Source organism: Scyliorhinus torazame, chromosome 1 (assembly GCF_047496885.1).
Source record: "Scyliorhinus torazame isolate Kashiwa2021f chromosome 1, sScyTor2.1, whole genome shotgun sequence".
In the NCBI taxonomy this organism is placed as follows: Eukaryota; Metazoa; Chordata; class Chondrichthyes; order Carcharhiniformes; family Scyliorhinidae; genus Scyliorhinus; species Scyliorhinus torazame.
This window is the reverse complement of record NC_092707.1, coordinates 4,004,285-4,024,463: the sequence shown is the minus strand read 5'-3', so window position 1 is coordinate 4,024,463 and position 20,179 is coordinate 4,004,285. Positions and strand designations below refer to the sequence as shown.

General features: G+C 47.0%; 1 protein-coding gene across 1 annotated transcript in view; it reads left to right on the top strand.

The window, feature by feature from the left end:
• Positions 1 to 20,179, top strand: part of ddx55 (DEAD (Asp-Glu-Ala-Asp) box polypeptide 55) — a 65,730-nt gene that overhangs the window by 31,615 nt on the left and 13,936 nt on the right. Inside the window, exons 9-13 of the mRNA XM_072513220.1 lie at positions 1,232 to 1,363; positions 2,371 to 2,463; positions 3,844 to 3,958; positions 4,686 to 4,854; positions 14,436 to 14,725. Of these exons, the coding sequence (XP_072369321.1) occupies positions 1,232 to 1,363; positions 2,371 to 2,463; positions 3,844 to 3,958; positions 4,686 to 4,854; positions 14,436 to 14,725 (799 nt within the window). The remainder of the gene's footprint in view (positions 1 to 1,231; positions 1,364 to 2,370; positions 2,464 to 3,843; positions 3,959 to 4,685; positions 4,855 to 14,435; positions 14,726 to 20,179) is intronic.

Sequence of the window (20,179 nt, the reverse complement as noted above, 5' to 3'; positions counted from 1 at the left end):
AGTAACACCTTTACATCTGATTCTACCTTCTTTCTTTCAAATTGGAGATTGAATTCGACCATATTATGATCACTGCCTCCTAAGTGCTCCCTTACTTTAAGATCTTTAATCAAGTCTGGCTCATTACATAACACTAAGTCCAGAATGGCCTGTTCCCTCATGGGCTCCATCACAAGCTGTTCCAAAAAGCCCTCCTGTAAACATTCAATGAATTCCCTTTCCTTGGGTCCACTGGCAGCATTATTTACCCAGTCCACTTGCATATTAAAGTCCCCCATGATCACTGTGACCTTGCCTTTCTGACATGCACTTTCTATTTCGTGGTGCATTTTGTGCCCCTGGTCCTGACCACTGTTAGGAGGCCTGTACATAACTCCCATTATGGTTTTTTTGCCTTTGTGGTTCCTCAACTCTACCCATACAGACTCCACATCATCCGACTCTATGTCGCTTAGTGCTATTGATTTAATTTCATTCCTAATTAACAAGGCAACCCCGTCCCCTCTGCCCACCTCTGTCTTTTCGATTGGTTGTGAATCCCTGGATGTTTAAATGCCAGTCCTGAACCCCCTGCAACCATGTCTCTGTGATGCCTACCACATCATACCTGCCAGTCACAATCTGGGCCACAAGCTCATCTACCTTGTTCCGTATACTGCGCGCATTTAAATATAGCACCTTTAATTCTCTATTAACCGTCCCTTTTTGTTTTCTTAGTGTGGTGGACCTTGGTTTACTGAGCCTTTCCATACAGTGTGTCATATTTTGTGGGATGGGGACAATCGTAACCACTCTTGAGTTTTGTCTGTTCGTGTTTTTTTAAATTCCTAAGCAGCTACGCTCCCCGCTGATTACTTCACCTCTTGGTTCCCTGACTTTCCCTTCCCCCCCCCCCCAATCTTTAGTTTAAAGTCCTATTGACCACCCTATTTACTCTTTTCGCCAGAACACTGGTCCCAGCTCGGTTCAGGAGGAGACCATCCCAACGGTATAGGTCCCCCCTGTCCCAAAACTGATGCCAGTGTCCCATGAAAAGGAACATCATTTAACTAACATTTCTCGCATGTGACTGAGTAGTGAGATCACAGACCCAATGACATTGCCAGTTACTCATTATTTATTTGCTAATCAGACCTCTTGCTGGGTCAATCTGGATAGCTGGAGAAAAGCTGTCCATTTTCTCCTTTGGTTATTTATTGCAGAGTTTGATTTAAGTTCCTCCTTGTTTCAGTACCTGTGCGTGTGTGGAATATTATGGGGCTGCACTAGACGCCTTGGTGAAAAATGTACGAATAATGTGTATTCATGGAAAAATGAAACACAAACGGAACAAGATTTTCATAGAGTTTCGACAACTTCAAAGGTAAAGGATTTTGATATGGTTTAATAAATATTTTTATTCTCCTTTTTCACATTTTCACCCAAATTTACACCCATCAACAAACAATCAACGGTAACAAATACAATGTCAATTCCTCCCTCCCACCAACCCCCAAACAACCATCAACATTTTAAATACAAAATACAAACATCAAAGAAAAGGATTCAGGAATCCACCATCCACCCCATACATAGTAACCAACAACATACACAGACCGATCCCAACAGAACCCGCCTTCGGGCGATCAGCGAGGCGCAGGCTAAAACATTTACCCTCCAGAACACCTCACACTACAACCCCTCCTCCATGGTCTCTCCTAACTCTTCCCCCCACTTTACCTTGATCCCTTCCAGTGATGCCTTCTCTTCTCCCAGAATCGCCCTGCAAATCGCCGACACCACCCCCTTCTCCATTCCCCCTGCCGTCAGCACCTCCTCCAACAGTGTGGAGGCCGGCGCCACCGGAAAGCTCTGTATCTCCTTCTTAGCGAAATCTCGGACCTGCATATACCTAAACATTTCCCCCTGCCCCAACCCATATTACGCCCCCAGCTCCTTCAATCCTGCAAACCAGCCCCCGAGAAATAAATCCTTTTAATGCCCTGACTCCCTTCTCCTCCCATCTCTGAAAACTCACATCCCACTTAAAGGTTTTTAATTTTAAGGACACCATTCGTACAGCTCATCCAGAAAGCTCAAACCGCCAGTACGTGAAGCGTATCGATCAGCACCCACGTCTCCAGCTTTGATTTGTGACTGCTGCTGAGTTAGCTCATTTCAATTGGAGGAGTGACAGATTTTGCTGCTCCTGGTTTAAGGGATTGCAAAAGTTTCCACTCCGGATCCTAAATCCATCAATTCATGTCCTGCTGGACACTGTAAGGATTGACCCTACTGGTCGTGTAGGACATGGCATGATTTTCCAATGCTTTATACCCTCGTGTGCACTGCCTAAACATTGCATTGAACAATCTTTCTTTTCTATCCCAGTGGTATTTTGGTTTGCACAGATGTCATGGCTCGTGGTATAGACATCCCTGAGGTTGACTGGGTTCTGCAGTACGACCCTGCCAACAATGCCAGGTACTTTAACTCAGTCACTATATTGATTGATTGATTGATATTTATTGTCACATGTACCGAAGTACAGTGCAAAGTATTTTACTGCGGCCAAGGGAACGTACACAGTACGTACATAGTAGACAAAAGAATAATCAACAGAGTACATTGACGGAGTTGCATCGACAAACAGTGATTGGTTACAGTGCGGAACAAGGGGCCAAACAAGAGCAGCATAGGGCGTCGTGAATAGTGTTCTTACAGGGAACAGATCAGTCCGAGGGGGAGTCGTTGAGAAGTCTTGTAGCTGTGGGGAAGAAGCTGTTCCTATGTCTGGATGTGCGGGTCTTCAGACTTCTGTACATTCTGCCTGATGGAAGGGTCTGGAAGAAGGCAATGCCTGGGTGGGAGGGGTCTCTGACAATGCTGTCTGCTTTCCTGAGACAGCGGGAGGTGTAGACAGAATCAATGTTGGGGTGGCAAGCTTGTGTGAGGCGTTGGGCTGAGTTCACCACACTCTGCAGTTGGAGCTAAGAGGCAGAATGAATCTTGTTGAATGGAAAACAGTGGAAGTAAAAACAATTCTTCAGTCTTGAAACTAGTACTTTAATTGATGGAAGTAGTAACTACAGAAGCTAGTGTAGCTCGGGGGCTTTGCGAGAACAGGAATTCGAGTGACAACAGTTGTGATGGGGGCAGCACGGTGGCGCAGGGGTTAGCACTGAGGTCCCAGGTTCGATCCCGGCTCGGGGTCACTGTCCGTGTGGAGTTTGCATTCTCCCCGTGTTTGCGTGGGTCTCACCCCCACAACCTAAAGATGTGCAGGGTAGGTGGATTGGCCACGCTAAATTGCCCCTTAATTGGAAAAAATGAATTGGGTACACTAAATTTATTTTTTAAAAGACAATAGTTGTGATCATAGTTATGTTGTAGGTTGCCGGTGAAATAGCGCACAGATGGTGATATTAAATCAACTATTAGATAACATAATAGTGGTCAGTACTGCTGCATCACAGCGCCAGAGACCCAGGTTTGATTCCAACCTTGGGTCACTGTCTGTGTGGAGTTTGCACATACCTCTGTGTCTGCGTGAGTTTCCTCTGGGTGCTCCGGTTTCCTTCCACAGTCCAAAGATGTGCGGGTTAGGTGGATTGGCCATGATCAATTGCCCCTGGATGGGGTTACCGGGGATAGGGTGGGGAATTGGGTCTGGATACGGTGCTCTCTCAGAGGGCCGGTGCAGACCCGATGGGCAGAATGGCCTCCTTCTGCACTGTAGAGATCCAGTGATTCGATGATATTACAGTTGTCCGTCTCCAGTGTACCTTGTGGGTTGCTGGTGTCCAGTGAATGTTTTTGGAGTTGAGTAGATATTTAATGGATGTTGTTTTTGTTTATATTAAGTGCCTTTGTCCATCGCTGTGGACGGACAGCTCGCATTGGTCACCGTGGCAGCGCCCTTGTATTCCTGCTTCCCATGGAAATGGCTTATGTCAACTTTCTTTCCATTAATCAGAAAGTATGATCGCTTGCTTTTCCTTAAATGTTTTAAAATGTAATCATGCAAATTCTTGTTTTGATCTCGGGTTTCTTCGTCTTTGTAATTTGAATGAAATGAAATGAAAATCGCTTATTGTCACAAGTAGGCTTCAAATGAAGTTACTGTGAAAAGCCCCTAGTCGCCACATTCCGGCACCTGTTTGGGGAGGCTGGTACGGAAATTGAACCGTGCTGCTGGCCTGCCTGGGTCTGGTTTCAAAGCCAGCGATTTAGCCCTGTGCTAAACAGCCCCTAATTTGACATTTAATACACAAATTTGAGGGATCTAGCAGGGCTGTTGAACGGCTGTCTGCTGGAGATTTGTTCAGGAAGCATTGCTGCTATTTATACCAGTGACCGGTTCTGATAAAACCTAAAACTTGTGTTTGTGGTTCTGGCAAAGGGACACTTACACAAAAGTAGAAACTGGTGATAATTTGGGCCTAAAGAGAAAAGGCTACTATTTGAAGTTGAGATACTGTATTAAAACCACTTTCATATTACCCATGCCTATAATATTCCAAAATCAATCATCTGGTGTCTCCCATAAAACGTTGGGGATGTTTTATTACGAAAAGGTGCAGTTGCTGCAAAATTGCCACGGCAGTGATCAACTTGCTGCACCTCAATTAAACAGCAGAGTTGATGTTACAGGTCGTAAACTTCTGTCTCTCTCAATTTGTTTAATTGCGTTTTTCTCTCGTCAGTGTCCAATGGAAGAGATGAAACTGCTGAAAGATCCTGCTGATGTCCTACCGAAACTGAAGAGGTTGGCTGTGTCTGACCGAGCCATCTTTGAAAAGGGGATGAAGGCATTTGTGTCTTTCATCCAGTCCTATGCAAAACACGACTGCAGCTTGATATTCCGACTGAAAGGTAACTAGACGGAAAGCTCAGGGTCAGTTTTATTGAGCAAGTGATCGAGCTATTCAGCTCACTTTTTGCAAAATAAGTGAGTCCAGGGCGGTACAGAGGAACCTGATATTCAGTACGAGGAAGTTACTATCGTGTTTTTTTTTAAAGTATGTGCTTTATTGCATTTCTCCAACTGAGTTTTGAAAATGTCCATAATCCCACAGCATCCACAATCCCACAGCATCCACAGTCTTTTGCAGAAGAGAATTCTGAATTTTTACCACCTGATTTCTGATTTCACTCCCAGCCGACCTGGTTCCCTGTTTCAGTTTCTCCCCCTTTTATTCTGGAATTGTCCCAACAGAGGAAATAGTTTCTCTCTATCCTGGAGGATCCTTTTCATAATTTGAAACACCTTGATTGTCCCACCCCTTTATAGGAGCAAGGTGTAGTCAAATGATTACATATCGAGTCTGTGTAACTTGTGCCCTGATATCTGGTGAATCTACACAGCTCCCTGTCCAAAGCTAATAAACCCTTCTAGAGGCTTGGTGTCCAGAGCTGAATGCAGTTACACCAGATAGGGTCTAACCAGGTTCTGTACAACTGATACACAATTTCCTTTGTATTTCAGCCCTCTTGAGACAATGGCCAACATTCCGTTCGCATTGATATGTTTTATGCATTTGTTTTTAGTGATTTCTTATCTGATCACCCAGGTTCTTTGTTCCTAAGCATTTCCTGGTCTCTCACCATTGGTACGAGGAACCACCGCACCGTTCCTGTGGAGATGTAGTCCCATCTTCACATTGAGGATACCCTCCAGTATTGTGTGGCACTACCACCGTGCTAAATGGGACAGACTTCGAACAGACCCAGTAACTCCAGACTGGGCCTCCATGAGGCGCCGTGAGCCAGCAGCAGCAGCACAATTGTATCAACCACAATCTGCAATGCGCACAGTGAAATTGGCCGGCACGATGTGGGCATCACAGAGACGTGGCTGCAAGGGGATCCTGGCTGGGATCTAAATATCCTTGGATATATGTCCTATCGAAAGGACAGGCAGATGGGCAAAGGAGGTGTGGTTGCATTGTTAGTCAGGAATGAAGTTAAATCGATAGCAAGGAGCGATATAGGATCAGAAGGCATAGAATCTCTGGGTAGAGTTGAGAAATCGCAAAGATAAAAAGACCCTGCTGGAAGTTATGTCCAGGCCCCCTGGCAGTAGTCAGGATGTGGGGCAGAAAATAAATCAGGAGATAGAAAAGGCTGTAAAAAAGGCAATATTACAATAATCATGGCGGACGAAAGAGAAAATGCTGGAAAATCTAAAGTGTGGCAGCATCTGTAGGGAGAGAAAAGAGCTAACGTTCAGAGTCCGATGTCTTTTAGTCATAGCTGGGATACAGAGAAAGTGGGAAATATACTGTGGAGTGAGAATGAAAGATGCTCCCTAAGGGTCCCTTCACGTTAAGTTCCCTAATCAAGTCTGCCTCGTTACACATCACCAAATCCAGAATTGCCTGTTCCCGAGTGGGCTCTGTCACAAGCTGCTCCAAAAAACCGTCTCTTAGACATTCCACAAATTCCTTTTCTTGGGATCCACTACCAACCTGATTTTCCCAGTCCACCTGCATATTGAAGTCCCCCAGAACCTGAAAGGTCTGAAGGTGGATAAGTCACCTGGACCGGATGGACTACACCCCAGAGTCCTAAAAGAGATAGCTGAGGAAATTGTGGAGGCATTAGTGATGATCTTTCAGGAATCACTGGAGGCAGGGAGGGTCCCAGAGGACTGGAAAGTGGCTAATGTAACACCACTGTCTAAGAAGGGAGGGAGGCAGAAGATGGGAAATTATAGGCCGGTTAGCCTGACTTCAGTCATTGGTAAGATTTTATATCATAGTTATATCATAGAATTTACAGTGCTGAAGGAGGCCATTCGGCCCATTGAGTCTGCACCGGCTCTTGGAAAGAGCACCCTACCCAAACCCACACCTCCACCCTATCCCCATTACCCAGTAACCCCACCCAACACTAAGGGCAATTTTGGACACTAAGGACAATTTATCATGGCCAATCCACCTAACCTGCACATCTTTGGACTGTGGGAGGAAACCGGAGCACCCGGAGGAAACCCACGCGCACACGTGGAGAACGTGCAGACTCCGCAAAGACAGTGACCCAAGCCGGGAATCGAACCTGGGACCCTGGAGCTGTGAAGCAATTGTGCTAACCACAATGCTACCGTGCTGCTCATCTTATTAAAGATGAGATCACGAAGTACTTGGCAGTGCATGGTAAAATAAGACTGAGTCAGCACGGCTTCGTCAAAGGGAGGTCGGTCTGACAAATCTGCTCGAGTTCTTTGAGGAGGTAACAAGGACGTTAGACAAAGGAGAACCAGTGGACCTGTTTTATTTGGATTTCCAGAAGGTCTTTGACAAGGTGCCACATAGGAGACTGTTAAATAAGTTAAAAGCCCATGGTATTAAGGGTAAGATCCTGGCATGGATAGAGGATTGGCTGACTGGCAGAAGGCAGAGAGTGGGGATAAAGGGGTCTTTTTCAGGATGGCAGCCGGTGACTAGTGGTGTGTCTCAGGGGTCGGTGCTGGGACCACAACTTTTCACAATATATATTAATGATCTGGGAGAAGGAACTGAAGGCACTGTTGCTAAGTTTGCAGATGATACAAAGATCTGTGGAGGGACAGGTAGTATTGAGGAAGCAGGGGGGGCTGCAGAAGGACTTGGACAGGCTAGGAGAGTGGGCAATGAAGTGGCAGATGGAATACAATGTGGAAAAGTGTGAGGTTATGCACTTTGGAAGGAGGAATCTAGGCATAGACTATTTTCTAACTGGGGAAATGCTGAGGAAATCAGAAGCACAAAGGGACTTGGGAGTCCTTGTCCACGATTCTCTTAAGGTTAATGTGCAGGTTCAGTCGGCAGTTAGGAAGGCAAATGCAATGTTAGCATTCATGTCGAGAGAGCTAGAATACAAGACCAGGGATGTACTTCTGAAGCTGTATAAGGCTCTGGTCAGACCCCATTTGGAGTATTGTGAGCTGTTTTGGGCCCCGTATCTAAGGAAGGATGTGCTGGCCTTGGAAAGGGTCCAGAGGAGGTTCACAAGAATGATCCCTGGAATGAAGAACTTGAGGACTCTGGGTCTATGCTCGTTGGGAGTTTAGAAGGATGAGGGGGGGATCTTATTGAAATTTACAGGATACTGAGAGGCCTGGATAGAGTGGGTGTGGAGCGGATGTTTCCACTTGTAGGAAAAACTAGAAGCAGAGGACACCATCTCAGACTAAAGGGACGATCCTTTAAAACAGAAATGAGGAGGAATTTCTTCAGCCAGAGGGTGGTGAATCAGTGGAACTCTTTGCCGCAGAAGGCTGTGGAGGCCAATTCACTGAGTGTCTTTTAGACCGAGATAGATAGGTTCTTGATTAATAAGGGGATCATGGGTTATGGGGAGAAGGCAGGAGAATGGGGATGAGAAAAATATCAGCCATGATTGAATGGCGGAGCAGACTCGATGGGCCGAGTGGCCTAATTCTGCTCCTCTGTCTTATGGTCTTACAACCTGATGGCCTGGCATATCCCCCACTCTACCATTACCACCAAGCCAGGGGACCAACCCTGGTTCAATGAAGATTGCAAGAGAGCGTGCCAGGAGCAACATCAGGCAGCCCGGAAAATGAGGTGTCAACCTGGTGAAGCTACAACACAGGCCTACTTGTGCCAAACAGCAAAAGCAGCAAGTGATAGACAGAGCGAAGCGATTCCACAACTAACACATCAGATCCAAGCTCTGCAGTCCTGCCGTGAATGGTGGTGGACAATTAAACTCACTGGAGGAGGATTTTTGATTTGATTTGATTTATTATTGTCGTCTGTATCAGTATACAGTGAAAAGTGTTGTTTCCTGCATGCTGTACAAACAATGCAGACCGTACATAGGGAAGGAAGGAGAGACTGCAGAATATAATGTTACAGTCATAGCAAGGTGTAGAGAAAAGATCAACTTAATACGAGGTAGGTCCATTCAAAAGGCAGTAGGGAAGAAGCTGTTCTTGAGTCGGTTGGTACGGGACCTCAAGCTTTGGTATCTTTTTCCTGACGGAAGAAGGTGGAAGAGAGTATGTCCGGGGTGCGTGGTGTCCTGAATTATGCTGGCTGCCTTTCCGAGGCAGCGGGAATTATAGAAGAGTCAATGGATGGGAGGTTGGTTTGCGTGATGGACTGGGCTACATTAACGACCTTCTGTAATTTCCTGCGGTCTTGGGCAGAGCAGGCCCCATACCAAGCTGTGATACAACCAGAAAGAATGCTTTCCATGGTGCATTTGTAGAAGTTGGTGATAGTCGTAGCTGACATGCCAAATTTCCTTAGTTTTCTGAGAAAGTAGAGTCGTTGGTGGGCTTTCTTAACTATAGTGACGGCATGGGGGGACCAGGACAGGCTGTTGGTGATCTGGACACCTAAAAACTTGAAGCTCTCGACCCTTTCTACTTCGTTCCCATTGATGTAGACAGGGGCATGTTCTCCACTACGCTTCCTGAAGTCGATGACAATCTCCTTGGTTTTGTTGACAGTGAGGGAGAGATTATTGTCGTCGCACCAGTTCACCAGATTCTCTATCTCATTCCTGTACTCGGTCTCGTCATTGTTTGAAATCCGACCCACTACGGTGGGGTCATCACCAAATTTGAAAATCGAGTTGGAGGGGAATTTGGCCACACAGTCATAGGTGTACAAGGAGTATAGTAGGGGGCTGAGGACACAGCCTTGTGGGGCACCGGTGTTGAGGGTGATCGTGGAGGAGGTGTTGTTGCCTATCCTTACTGATTGTGGCCTGTGGGTGAGAAAGTTCAGGATCCAGTCGCAGGGGGAGGAGCCGAGGCCTAGGCCACGGAGTTTGGAGATGAGTTTTGTAGGAATGATGGTGTTGAAGGCTGAGCTGTAGTTGATAAATAGGAGTCTGACATAGGTGTCTTTGTTATCTAGGTGTTCCAGGGTAGAGTTCAGGGCCATGGAGATGGCGTCTCCTGTGGACCTGTTGCAGCGGTAGGCGAACTGTAGTGGATCAAGGCAATCCGGGAGGCTGGAGTTGATTTGTGCCATGACTAACCTTTCGAAGCACTTCATGATGATGGATGTCAGAGCCACTGGACGATAGTCATTAAGGCCATGCTGCTTGACTTTTTTGGGGGGGACAGGGATGATGGTCGTCTTCTTGAAGCAGGTAGGGACCTCAGATTGTTGTAAAGAGAGTTTGAAGATGTCTGCGAATACCCCCGCCAGCTGCTCCGCGCAAGACCCGAGTGCTCGTCCGGGTGCCCCATCCGGGCCAGTGGCTTTCCATGGGTTGACCTTATGTTGGGCATTCTGAAAAACCTGAGGATAGACAAGTCCCCCGGGCCTGACGGGATATATCCAAGGATTCTATGGGAAGCAAGAGATGAAATTGCAGAGCCGTTGGCAATGATCTTTTCGTCCTCACTGTCAACAGGGGTGGTACCAGGGGATTGGAGAGTGGCGAATGTCGTGCCCCTGTTCAAAAAAGGGACTAGGGATAACCCTGGGAATTACAGGCCAGTTAGTCTTACTTCGGTGGTAGGCAAAGTAATGGAAAGGGTACTGAAGGATAGGATTTCTGAGCATCTGGAAAGACACTGCTTGATTAGGGATAGTCAGCACGGATTTGTGAGGGGTAGGTCTTGCCTTACAAGTCTTATTGAATTCTTTGAGGAGGTGACCAAGCATGTGGAAGTAGGTAAAGCAGTGGATGTAGTGTACATGGATTTTAGTAAGGCATTTGATAAAGTTCCCCATGGTAGGCTTATGCAGAAAGTAAGGAGGCATGGGATAGTGGGAAATTTGGCCAGTTGGATAACGAACTGGCTAACCGATAGAAGTCAGAGAGTGGTGGTGGATGGCAAATATTCAGCCTGGATCCCAGTTACCAGTGGCGTACCGCAGGGATCAGTTCTGGGTCCTCTGCTGTTTGTGATTTTCATTAATGACTTGGATGAGGGAGTTGAAGGGTATGTCAGTAAATTTGCAGACGATACGAAGATTGGTGGAGTTGTGGATAGTAAGGAGGGCTGTTGTCGGCTGCAAAGAGACATAGATAGGATGCAGAGCTGGGCTGAGAAGTGGCAGATGGAGTTTAACCCTGAAAAGTGTGAGGTTGTCCATTTTGGAAGGACAAATATGAATACGGAATACAGGGTTAACGGTAGAGTTCTTGGCAATGTGGAGGAGCAGAGAGATCTTGGGGTCTATGTTCATACATCTTTGAAAGTTGCCACTCAAGTGGATAGAGTTGTGAAGAAGGCCTATGGTGTGCTCGCGTTCATTAACAGAGGGATTGAATTTAAGAGCCGTGAGGTGATGATGCAGCTGTACAAAACTTTGGTAAGGCCACATTTGGAGTACTGTGTACAGTCCTGGTCGCCTCATTTTAGGAAGGATGTGGAAGCTTTGGAAAAGGTGCAAAGAAGATTTACCAGGATGTTGCCTGGAATGGAGAGTAGGTCTTACGAGGAAAGGTTGAAGGTGCTAGGCCTTTTCTCATTAGAGCGGAGAAGGATGAGGGGCGACTTGATAGAGGTTTATAAGATGATCAGGGGAATAGATAGAGTAGACAGTCAGAGACTTTTTCCCCGGGTGGAACAAACCATTACAAGGGGACATAAATTTAAGGTGAAAGGTGGAAGATATAGGAGGGATATCAGAGGTAGGTTCTTTACCCAGAGAGTAGTGGGGGCATGGAATGCACTGCCTGTGGAAGTAGTTGAGTCGAAAACATTAGGGACCTTCAAGCAGCTATTGGATAGGTACATGGATTACGGTAAAATTATATAGTGTAGATTTATTTGTTCTCAAGGGCAGCACGGTAGCATTGTGGATAGCACAATTGCTTCACAGCTCCAAGGTCCCAGGTTCGATTCCGGCTTGGGTCACTGTCTGTGCGGAGTCTGCACGTCCTCCCCGTGTCTGCGTGGGTTTCCTCCGGGTGCTCCGGTTTCCTCCCACAGTCCAAAGATGTGCGGGTTAGGTGAATTGGCCAATGATAAATTGCCCTTAATGTCCCAATTGCCCTTGGTGTTGGGTGGAGGTGTTGAGTTTGGGTAGGGTGCTCTTTCCAAGAGCCGGTGCAGACTCAAAGGGCCGAATGGCCTCCTTCTGCACTGTAAATTCAATGATAATCTATGATTAATCTAGGACAAAGGTTCGGCACAACATCGTGGGCCGAAGGGCCTGTTCTGTGCTGTATTTTCTATGTTCTATGTTTAAGGCTGCTCTGACGTCTGTAACGATGATCTCAGAGACAAGTTCATCCACGGCTTCTGGGGTGGAGGGCTCGCTCTCGCTGACCCCTTGCTCAAAGTGGGCATAGAATGCGTTGAGCTCATCAGGGAGGGGTGTGTTGGAGCCATCGATTTTACATGCCTTCATCTTGTAGCCTGTTACGTCTTGCAGACCTTGCCATAGTCGGCGGGGGTCCGTGTGGCGAGCCTGGGACTCGAGCTCGGTCCGGTTCTGTCTTTTGGCATTTCTGACTTTCTTGTAGGGGTCAGGGTCATCTGACTTGAACGCCTCAGACCCAGACTTCAGCAAGCAGTGGATATCCCCGTTCATCCAGGGTTTCCGGTTGGGGAACACGCGGATTTGCTTCTTTGACACACAGTCTTCTACACACTTACTAATGAAGTCAGTTACTGTAGTGACGTACTCGTTCAGGCTGGTCGCAGAGTTTTTAAATACTGACCAGTCCACTGACTCTAAGCAGTCCCGTAGGAGATCATCCGATTCCTCAGACCAACAATGCACGACTTTCTTTGACGGATTCTCCCGCTTCAGTTTTTCTCATAAGCCGGGAGCAGGAGCACAGCCTTGTGGTCAGATTTGCCAAGGTGTGGGCGGGCGATAGAGCGATCGGCATGTTTGATATTTGTGTAGCAGTGCCCAGGATGTTTGGGCCTCTGGTGGAACAGGTGGCGTGTTGGTGGTAACTTGGTCGTACGCTCTTGAGCTTGGCCTGATTGACGTCGCAGCTACAATGAACAAGGCCTCGGGATGTTTCGTTTCAAGGCTATTTGTGGTGGTGAATATTTTGTCCAGTGCGATTTTCACGTTCGCATGGAGTGGGATGTAAACTGCCGTCAGGATAACGGAGCTGAACTCCCGCGGAAGGTAGTAGGGGCGGCATTTTAGCGTCAGGTATTCTAGGTCTGAGGAGCAGAAACTCGCCAGTGTTGCTACATCTAGGCACCAGGAGGTGTTGATTAGGAAGCAGACCCCACCTCCCCGAGCCTTGCCTGAGGCCGCCGTACGGTCCATGCAGTGGAGTGAGAAGCCCTCTGGTTGTAGGGCACAGTCCGGTGAAGCAGGAGTGAGCCATGTCTCCGTGAAACAGAGCACTCAGCAGTCCCTTAGTTCTCTTTGAAAAGTGAGTCTGGCTTTAAGTTCATCTCGCTTGTTTTCCAGAGATTGGACATTAGCTGGGAGTAAGCTCGGCAGAGGGGCTTTGGGGCCGCGTTGTTTCACTCTCCCCTGCAGGCCTGCACGTTTCCCACGCTTCCTGGAGGAGGCTCCACAAATATCCCCAACGTCAATGATGGAGGAGCCCAGCACATCAGTGCCAAAGATAAAGCTGCAGCATTCGCAGCAATCTTAGATTGATGATCCATCTCGGTCTCCTCCTGAGGTCCCCAGCATCACAGATGTCAGTCTTCAGCTAATTTGATTCAAGAGGTGGCTATTGGCACTGGATACTGCAAACGCTATAGGTCCTGACAATATCCCGGCAATAGACTTGTGCTCCAGAACTTGCCACACCCCTAGCCAAGCTGTTCTAGTACAGCTACAACACTGACAAAGTGGAAATTTATCCAGGTATGTTCTGTACACAAATCCCAGCAAATTGCCGTCCCATCAGTCTACTCTCCATCATCAGTAAAGTGATGGAAGGGGTCATCAACAGTGCTATCAAGCGGCACTTACTCAGCAATAACCTGCTCACGGACACTCAGTTTGGGTTCCGCCAGGGTCACTCAGCTCCTGACCTCATTACAGCCTTGGTTTAAACATGGAGTCAATGGGAATCAGGGAAAAACGCTCTGCTGGTTCGAGTCATACCTGGAAGATGGTTGTGGTGGTTGGAGGTCAATCATCTCAGCTCCAGCTATCACTGCAGGAGTTCCTCAGGGTAGTGTCCTCGGCCCAACCATCTTCAGCTGCTTCATCAATGAACTGCCTTCCATCATAAGGGCAGCAGTGGGGATGTTCTCTGCCACTCCTCAGATAATGAAGCAGTCCATGTCAAAATGCAGCAAGACCTGGACAGTATCTAGGCTTGGGCTGACAAGTGGCAAGTTACATTCGTGCCAGGCAATGACTATCTAGAAGAGAGGATCTAACCATCGCCCCATGATATTCAATGGCATTACCATTGCTGTTCCTCTCGCACTTAGGGCGAAGGGGTATCAAGGATTTGGGGGAAAGCGTGATTAGGCTATTGAGTTGGATGATCAGCCGTGACTTCTCCAGTAATGATTGTCACAATGATTTATTTTCCAGATCTGGATTTTGCAGCCGTCGCCAGGGGCTTTGGTTTACTTAAACTGCCCAAGATGCCGGAGTTAAGAGGGAAAAGTTTTCCTGGTTTTGTTCCTGAGAACATAGACACAAACTCCATCCGATACAAAGACAAAAACAGAGAGAAACAGAGGAAGAAGATGTTGGCAGAGCAGCAGGAGAGGCAGCAAAACGAAGGGAAAAGGAAATTTGTGAAAAATAAGCCCTGGTCAAAACAGAAAACCAAGAGAGACAAGAGGAAAAAACAAGCAGACAAAAGAAGGCGTGATGAGGTGTGTTTGTTGAAGTGGGAAGGGGAGGAATGGGTGGGGCGTCTCATGGTTTGTGTGTTGTAAGTGATGGAGCTTCTGGTAACTGAAATATAGCCAAGTTCTAATCTTTTGACACAATTTTTTTAGCGTTTCCTCATACCCACACTTTTGTATCCTTTGGGGAATAGTGGGGGGAGGTGGTGGAAGGATTCCCGAGCTCCTTCCATGTCTAACACGTCCTGGCGTTAGACTCAAACCCAGAACATCTGGTCCAGTGGGACAGACCCTAAAACTACACCATTGGTCCTTGCTCAAATTATTGGAAAGCTAGTAGTGTGAACATTGGAGATAAGTCATCAAGGACATCACTGCAGGAGTTCCTCAGGGTAGTGTCCTCAGCCCAACCAACTTCAGCTGCTTCATCAATGACCTGCCTTCCATGATAAGGTCAGGAGTGGGGATGTTTGCGGATGACTGCACAGCAAATGTTCAGCACCATTCGCGACTCCTCAGATACTGAAGCAGTCTGTGTCCAAATGCAGCAAGACCTGGACAATATCCAGACTTAGTGTGGCAAGTAATATTCGCGCCCAGACAAGTGCCAGGCAGTGACATAGAATCATAGAAGTTTACAGCATGGAAACAGGCCCTTCGGCCCAACCAGTCCATGCAGCCCAGTTTTTACCATTAAGCTAGTCCCAGTTGCCCGCACTTGGCCCATAACCCTCTATACCCGTCTTACCCATGTAACTATCTAAATGCTTTTTAAAAGACACAATTGTACCCGCCTCTACTACTACCTCTGTCAGCACATTCCAGACACTCACTACCCTCTGAGTGAAGAAATTGCCCCTCTGGGCCCTTCTGAATCTCTCCCCTCTCACCTTAAACCTATGCCCTCTAGTTTTAGACTCCCCTACCTTTGGGAAAAGATGTTGACTATCTACCTTATCTTTGCCCCTCGTTATTTTCTAGACCTCTATAAGATCACCCCTAAGCCTCCTACGCTCCAGGGAAAAAAGTCCTAGTCTATCCAGCCTCTCCTTGTAACTCAAACCATCAGGTCCCGGTAACATCCTAGTAAATCTTTTCTGCACTCTTTCTAGTTTAATAATATCCTTTCTATAATAGGGTGACCAGAACTGCACACAGTATTCCAAGTGTGGCCGTACCAATGTCTTGTACAACTTCAACAAGACGCCCCAACTCCTGTATTCAATGTTCTGACCAATGAAACCAAGCATTCCGAATGCCTTCTTCACCACCCTGTCCACCTGCGACTCCACCTTCAAGGAGCTATGAACCTGTACTCCTAGATCTCTTTGTTCTATAACTCTCCCCAACGCCATACCATTAACTGAGTAGGTCCTGGCCTGATTCGATCTGCCAAAATGCATCACCTCACATTTATCTAAATTAAACTCCATCTGCCATTCGTCGGCCCACTGGCCTAATTGATCAAGATCCCGTTGCAATCCTAGATAACCTTCTTCACTATCCACTGTGCCACCAATCTTGGTGTCATCTGCAAACTTACTAACCATGCCTCCTAAATTCTCATCCAAATCATTAATATAAATCACAAATAACAGTGGACCCAGCACCGATCCCTGAGGCACACCACTGGTCACAGGCCTCCAGTTTGAAAAACAACCCTCTACAACCACTCTCTGTCTTCTGTCGTCCAGCCAATTTTGAATCCAATTGGCAACCTCACCCTGGATCCCGTGAGCTTTAACCTTCTGCAACAACCTACTATGTGGTACCTTGTCAAAGGCTTTGCTAAAGTCCATGTAGACAACGTCTACTGCACTGCCCTCATCTACCTTCTTGGTCACCCCCTCAAAAAACTCAATCAAATTTGTGAGACATGATTTTCCACGCACAAAGCCATGCTGACTGCCCCGAATCAGTCCTTGCCTCTCTAAATGCTTGTAGATCCTGTCTCTCAGAATACCTTCTAGCAACTTACCTACTACAGACGTTAGGCTCACCGGTCTGTAGTTCCCAGGCTTTTCCCTGCTGCCCTTCTTAAACAAGGGCACAACATTCGCCACTCTCCAATCTTCAGGCACCTCACCTGTGGCTGCCGATGATTCAAATATCTCTGTTAGGGGACCCGCAATTTCCTCCCTAGCTTCCCACAACATCCTGGGATACATTTCATCAGGTCCCGGGGATTTATCTACCTTGATGCGCTTTAAGACTTCCAGCATCTCCTCCTCTGTAATATGCACACTTCTCAAGACATCACTATTTATTTCCCTTAGTTTCCTAACATCCATGCCTTTCTCCACCGTGAATACCGATGAGAAATATTCATTCAGGATCTCACCCAACTCTTGTGGCTCTGCACATAGATGTCCTTGTTGATCCTTAAGAGGCCCTACTCTGTCCCTAGTTACTCTTTTTCCCTTTATGTATCTGTAGAAGCTCTTTGGATTCTCCTTTGCATTATTTGCCAAAGCAATTTCATGTCCCCTTTTTGCCCTCCTGATTTCCCTCTTAACTCTATTTCGACAATCTCTATACTCTTCAAGGGATCCACTTGATCCCAGTTGTTTATGTACGTCATATGCCTCCTTCTTCTTTTTGACCAGAGTCTCAATATCTCGAGTCATCCAGGGTTCCCTACTTCTACCAGCCTTGCCCTTCACTCTAAAGGGAATGTGCTTACCCTGAACCCTGGTTAACACATTTTTAAAAGCCTCCCATTTACCAGCCGTCCCTTTGCCTGCCAACAGTCTCCCCCAATCTACCTCTGAAAGTTCCTGTCTGATACCATCAAAATTGGCCTTGCCCCAATTAAGAATTTTAACTCTTGGGCCAGACCTATCATTCTCCATAGCTATCTTAAAACTAATGGAGTTATGGTCACTTGTCCCAAAGTGATCCCTCACTAACACTTCTGTCACTTGCCCTTCTTTATTTCCCAAGACGAGGTCAAGTTTTGCCCCCTCTCTAGTCGGTCCATCCACATACTGAATGAGAAATTCCTCCTGAATACACTCAACAAATTTCCCTCCATCCAAGCCCCTAATGCTATGGCTGTCCCAGTCAATGTTGGGAAAGTTAAAGTCCCCTACTATTACCACCCTATTTTTCTTGCAGCTATCTGTAATCTCCTTACATATTTGCTCCTCAATTTCCCGCTGACTATTTGGGGGCCTGTAGTAGTCCTATCAAGGTGATCTCTCCCTTCTTATTTTTCAGTTCCACCCATATAGACTCAGTGGGCGAACCCTCGGATATATCCCCTCTAAGTACTGCCGTGATGTTCTCCCTAATCAAAAACGCCACTCCCCCTCCTCTCTTACCTCCTGTTCTATCCTTTCTATAGCATCTGTACCCCGGAACATTGAGCTGCCAGTCCTGCCCCTCCCTTAGCCATGTTTCAGTCATAGCTATAATAAATACGGCAATTTTCGGGAACCTTGGATGACGAGTGATATTGTAGGCCTCGTCAAAAAGAAAAAGGAGGCATTTGTCAGGGCTAAAAGGCTGGGAACAGACGAAGCCTGTGTGGCATATAAGGAAAGTAGGAAGGAACTTAAGCAAGGAGTCAGGAGGGCTAGAAGGGGTCATGAAAAGGCATTGGCAAATAGGGTTAAGGAAAATCCCAAGGCTTTTTACACTTACATAAAAAGTAAGAGGGTAGCCAGGGAAAGGGTTGGCCCACTGAAGGATAGGCAAGGGAATCTATGTGTGGAGCCAGAGGAAATGGGCGAGGTACTAAATGAATACTTTGCATCAGTATTCACCAAAGAGAAGGAATTGGTAGATGTTGAGTCTGGAGAAGGGGGTGTAGATAGCCTGGGTCACATTGTGATCCAAAAAGACGAGGTGTTGGGTGTCTTAAAAAATATTAAGGTAGATAAGTCCCCAGGGCCGGATGGGATCTACCCCAGAATACTGAAGGAGGCTGGAGAGGAAATTGCTGAGGCCTTGACAGAAATCTTTGGATCCTCGCTGTCTTCAGGGGATGTCCCGGAGGACTGGAGAATAGCCAATGTTGTTCCTCTGTTTAAGAAGGGTGGCAGGGATAATCCCGGGAACTACAGGCCGGTGAGCCTTACTTCAGTGGTAGGGAAATTACTGGAGAGAATTCTTCGAGACAGGATCTACTCCCATTTGGAAGCAAATGGACGTATTAGTGAGAGGCAGCACGGTTTTGTGAAGGGAAGGTCGTGTCTCACTAACTTGATAGAGTTTTTCGAGGAGGTCACTAAGATGATTGATGCAGGTAGGGCAGTAGATGTTGTCTATATGGACTTCAGTAAGGCCTTTGACAAGGTCCCTCATGGTAGACTAGTACAAAAGGTGAAGTCACACGGGATCAGGGGTGAACTGGCAAGGTGGATACAGAACTGGCTAGGCCATAGAAGGCAGAGGGTAGCAATGGAGGGATGCTTTTCTAATTGGAGGGCTGTGACCAGTGGTGTTCCACAGGGATCAGTGCTGGGACCTTTGCTCTTTGTAGTATATATAAATGATTTGGAGGAAAATGTAACTGGTCTGATTAGTAAGTTTGCAGACGACACAAAGGTTGGTGGAATTGCGGATAGCGATGAGGACTGTCTGAGGATACAGCAGGATTTAGATTGTCTGGAGACTTGGGCGGAGAGATGGCAGATGGAGTTTAACCTGGACAAATGTGAGGTAATGCATTTTGGAAGGGCTAATGCAGGTAGGGAATATACAGTGAATGGTAGAACCCTCAAGAGTATTGAAAGTCAAAGAGATCTAGGAGTACAGGTCCACAGATCACTGAAAGGGGCTACACAGGTGGAGAAGGTAGTCAAGAAGGCATACGGCATGCTTGCCTTCATTGGCCGGGGCATTGAGTATAAGAATTGGCAAGTCATGTTGCAGCTGTATAGAACCTTAGTTAGGCCACACTTGGAGTATAGTGTTCAATTCTGGTCGCCACACTACCAGAAGGATGTGGAGGCTTTAGAGAGGGTGCAGAAGAGATTTACCAGAATGTTGCCTGGTATGGAGGGCATAAGCTATGAGGAGCGATTGAATAAACTCGGTTTGTTCTCACTGGAACGAAGGAGGTTGAGGGGCGACCTGATAGAGGTATACAAAATTATGAGGGGCATAGACAGAGTGGATAGTCAGAGGCTTTTCCCCAGGGTAGAGGGGTCAATTACTAGGGGGCATAGGTTTAAGGTGAGAGGGGCAAAGTTTAGAGTAGATGTACGAGGCAAGTTTTTTACGCAGAGGGTAGTGGGTGCCTGGAACTCACTACCGGAGGAGGTAGTGGAGGCAGGGACGATAGGGACATTTAAGGGGCATCTTGACAAATATATGAATAGGATGGGAATAGAAGGATACGGACCCAGGAAGTGTAGAAGATTGTAGTTTAGTCGGGCAGTATGGTCGGCACGGGCTTGGAGGGCCGAAGGGCCTGTTCCTGTGCTGTACATTTCTTTGTTCTTTGTTCTTGTTCTATCCCAGTCCCATGTGCCC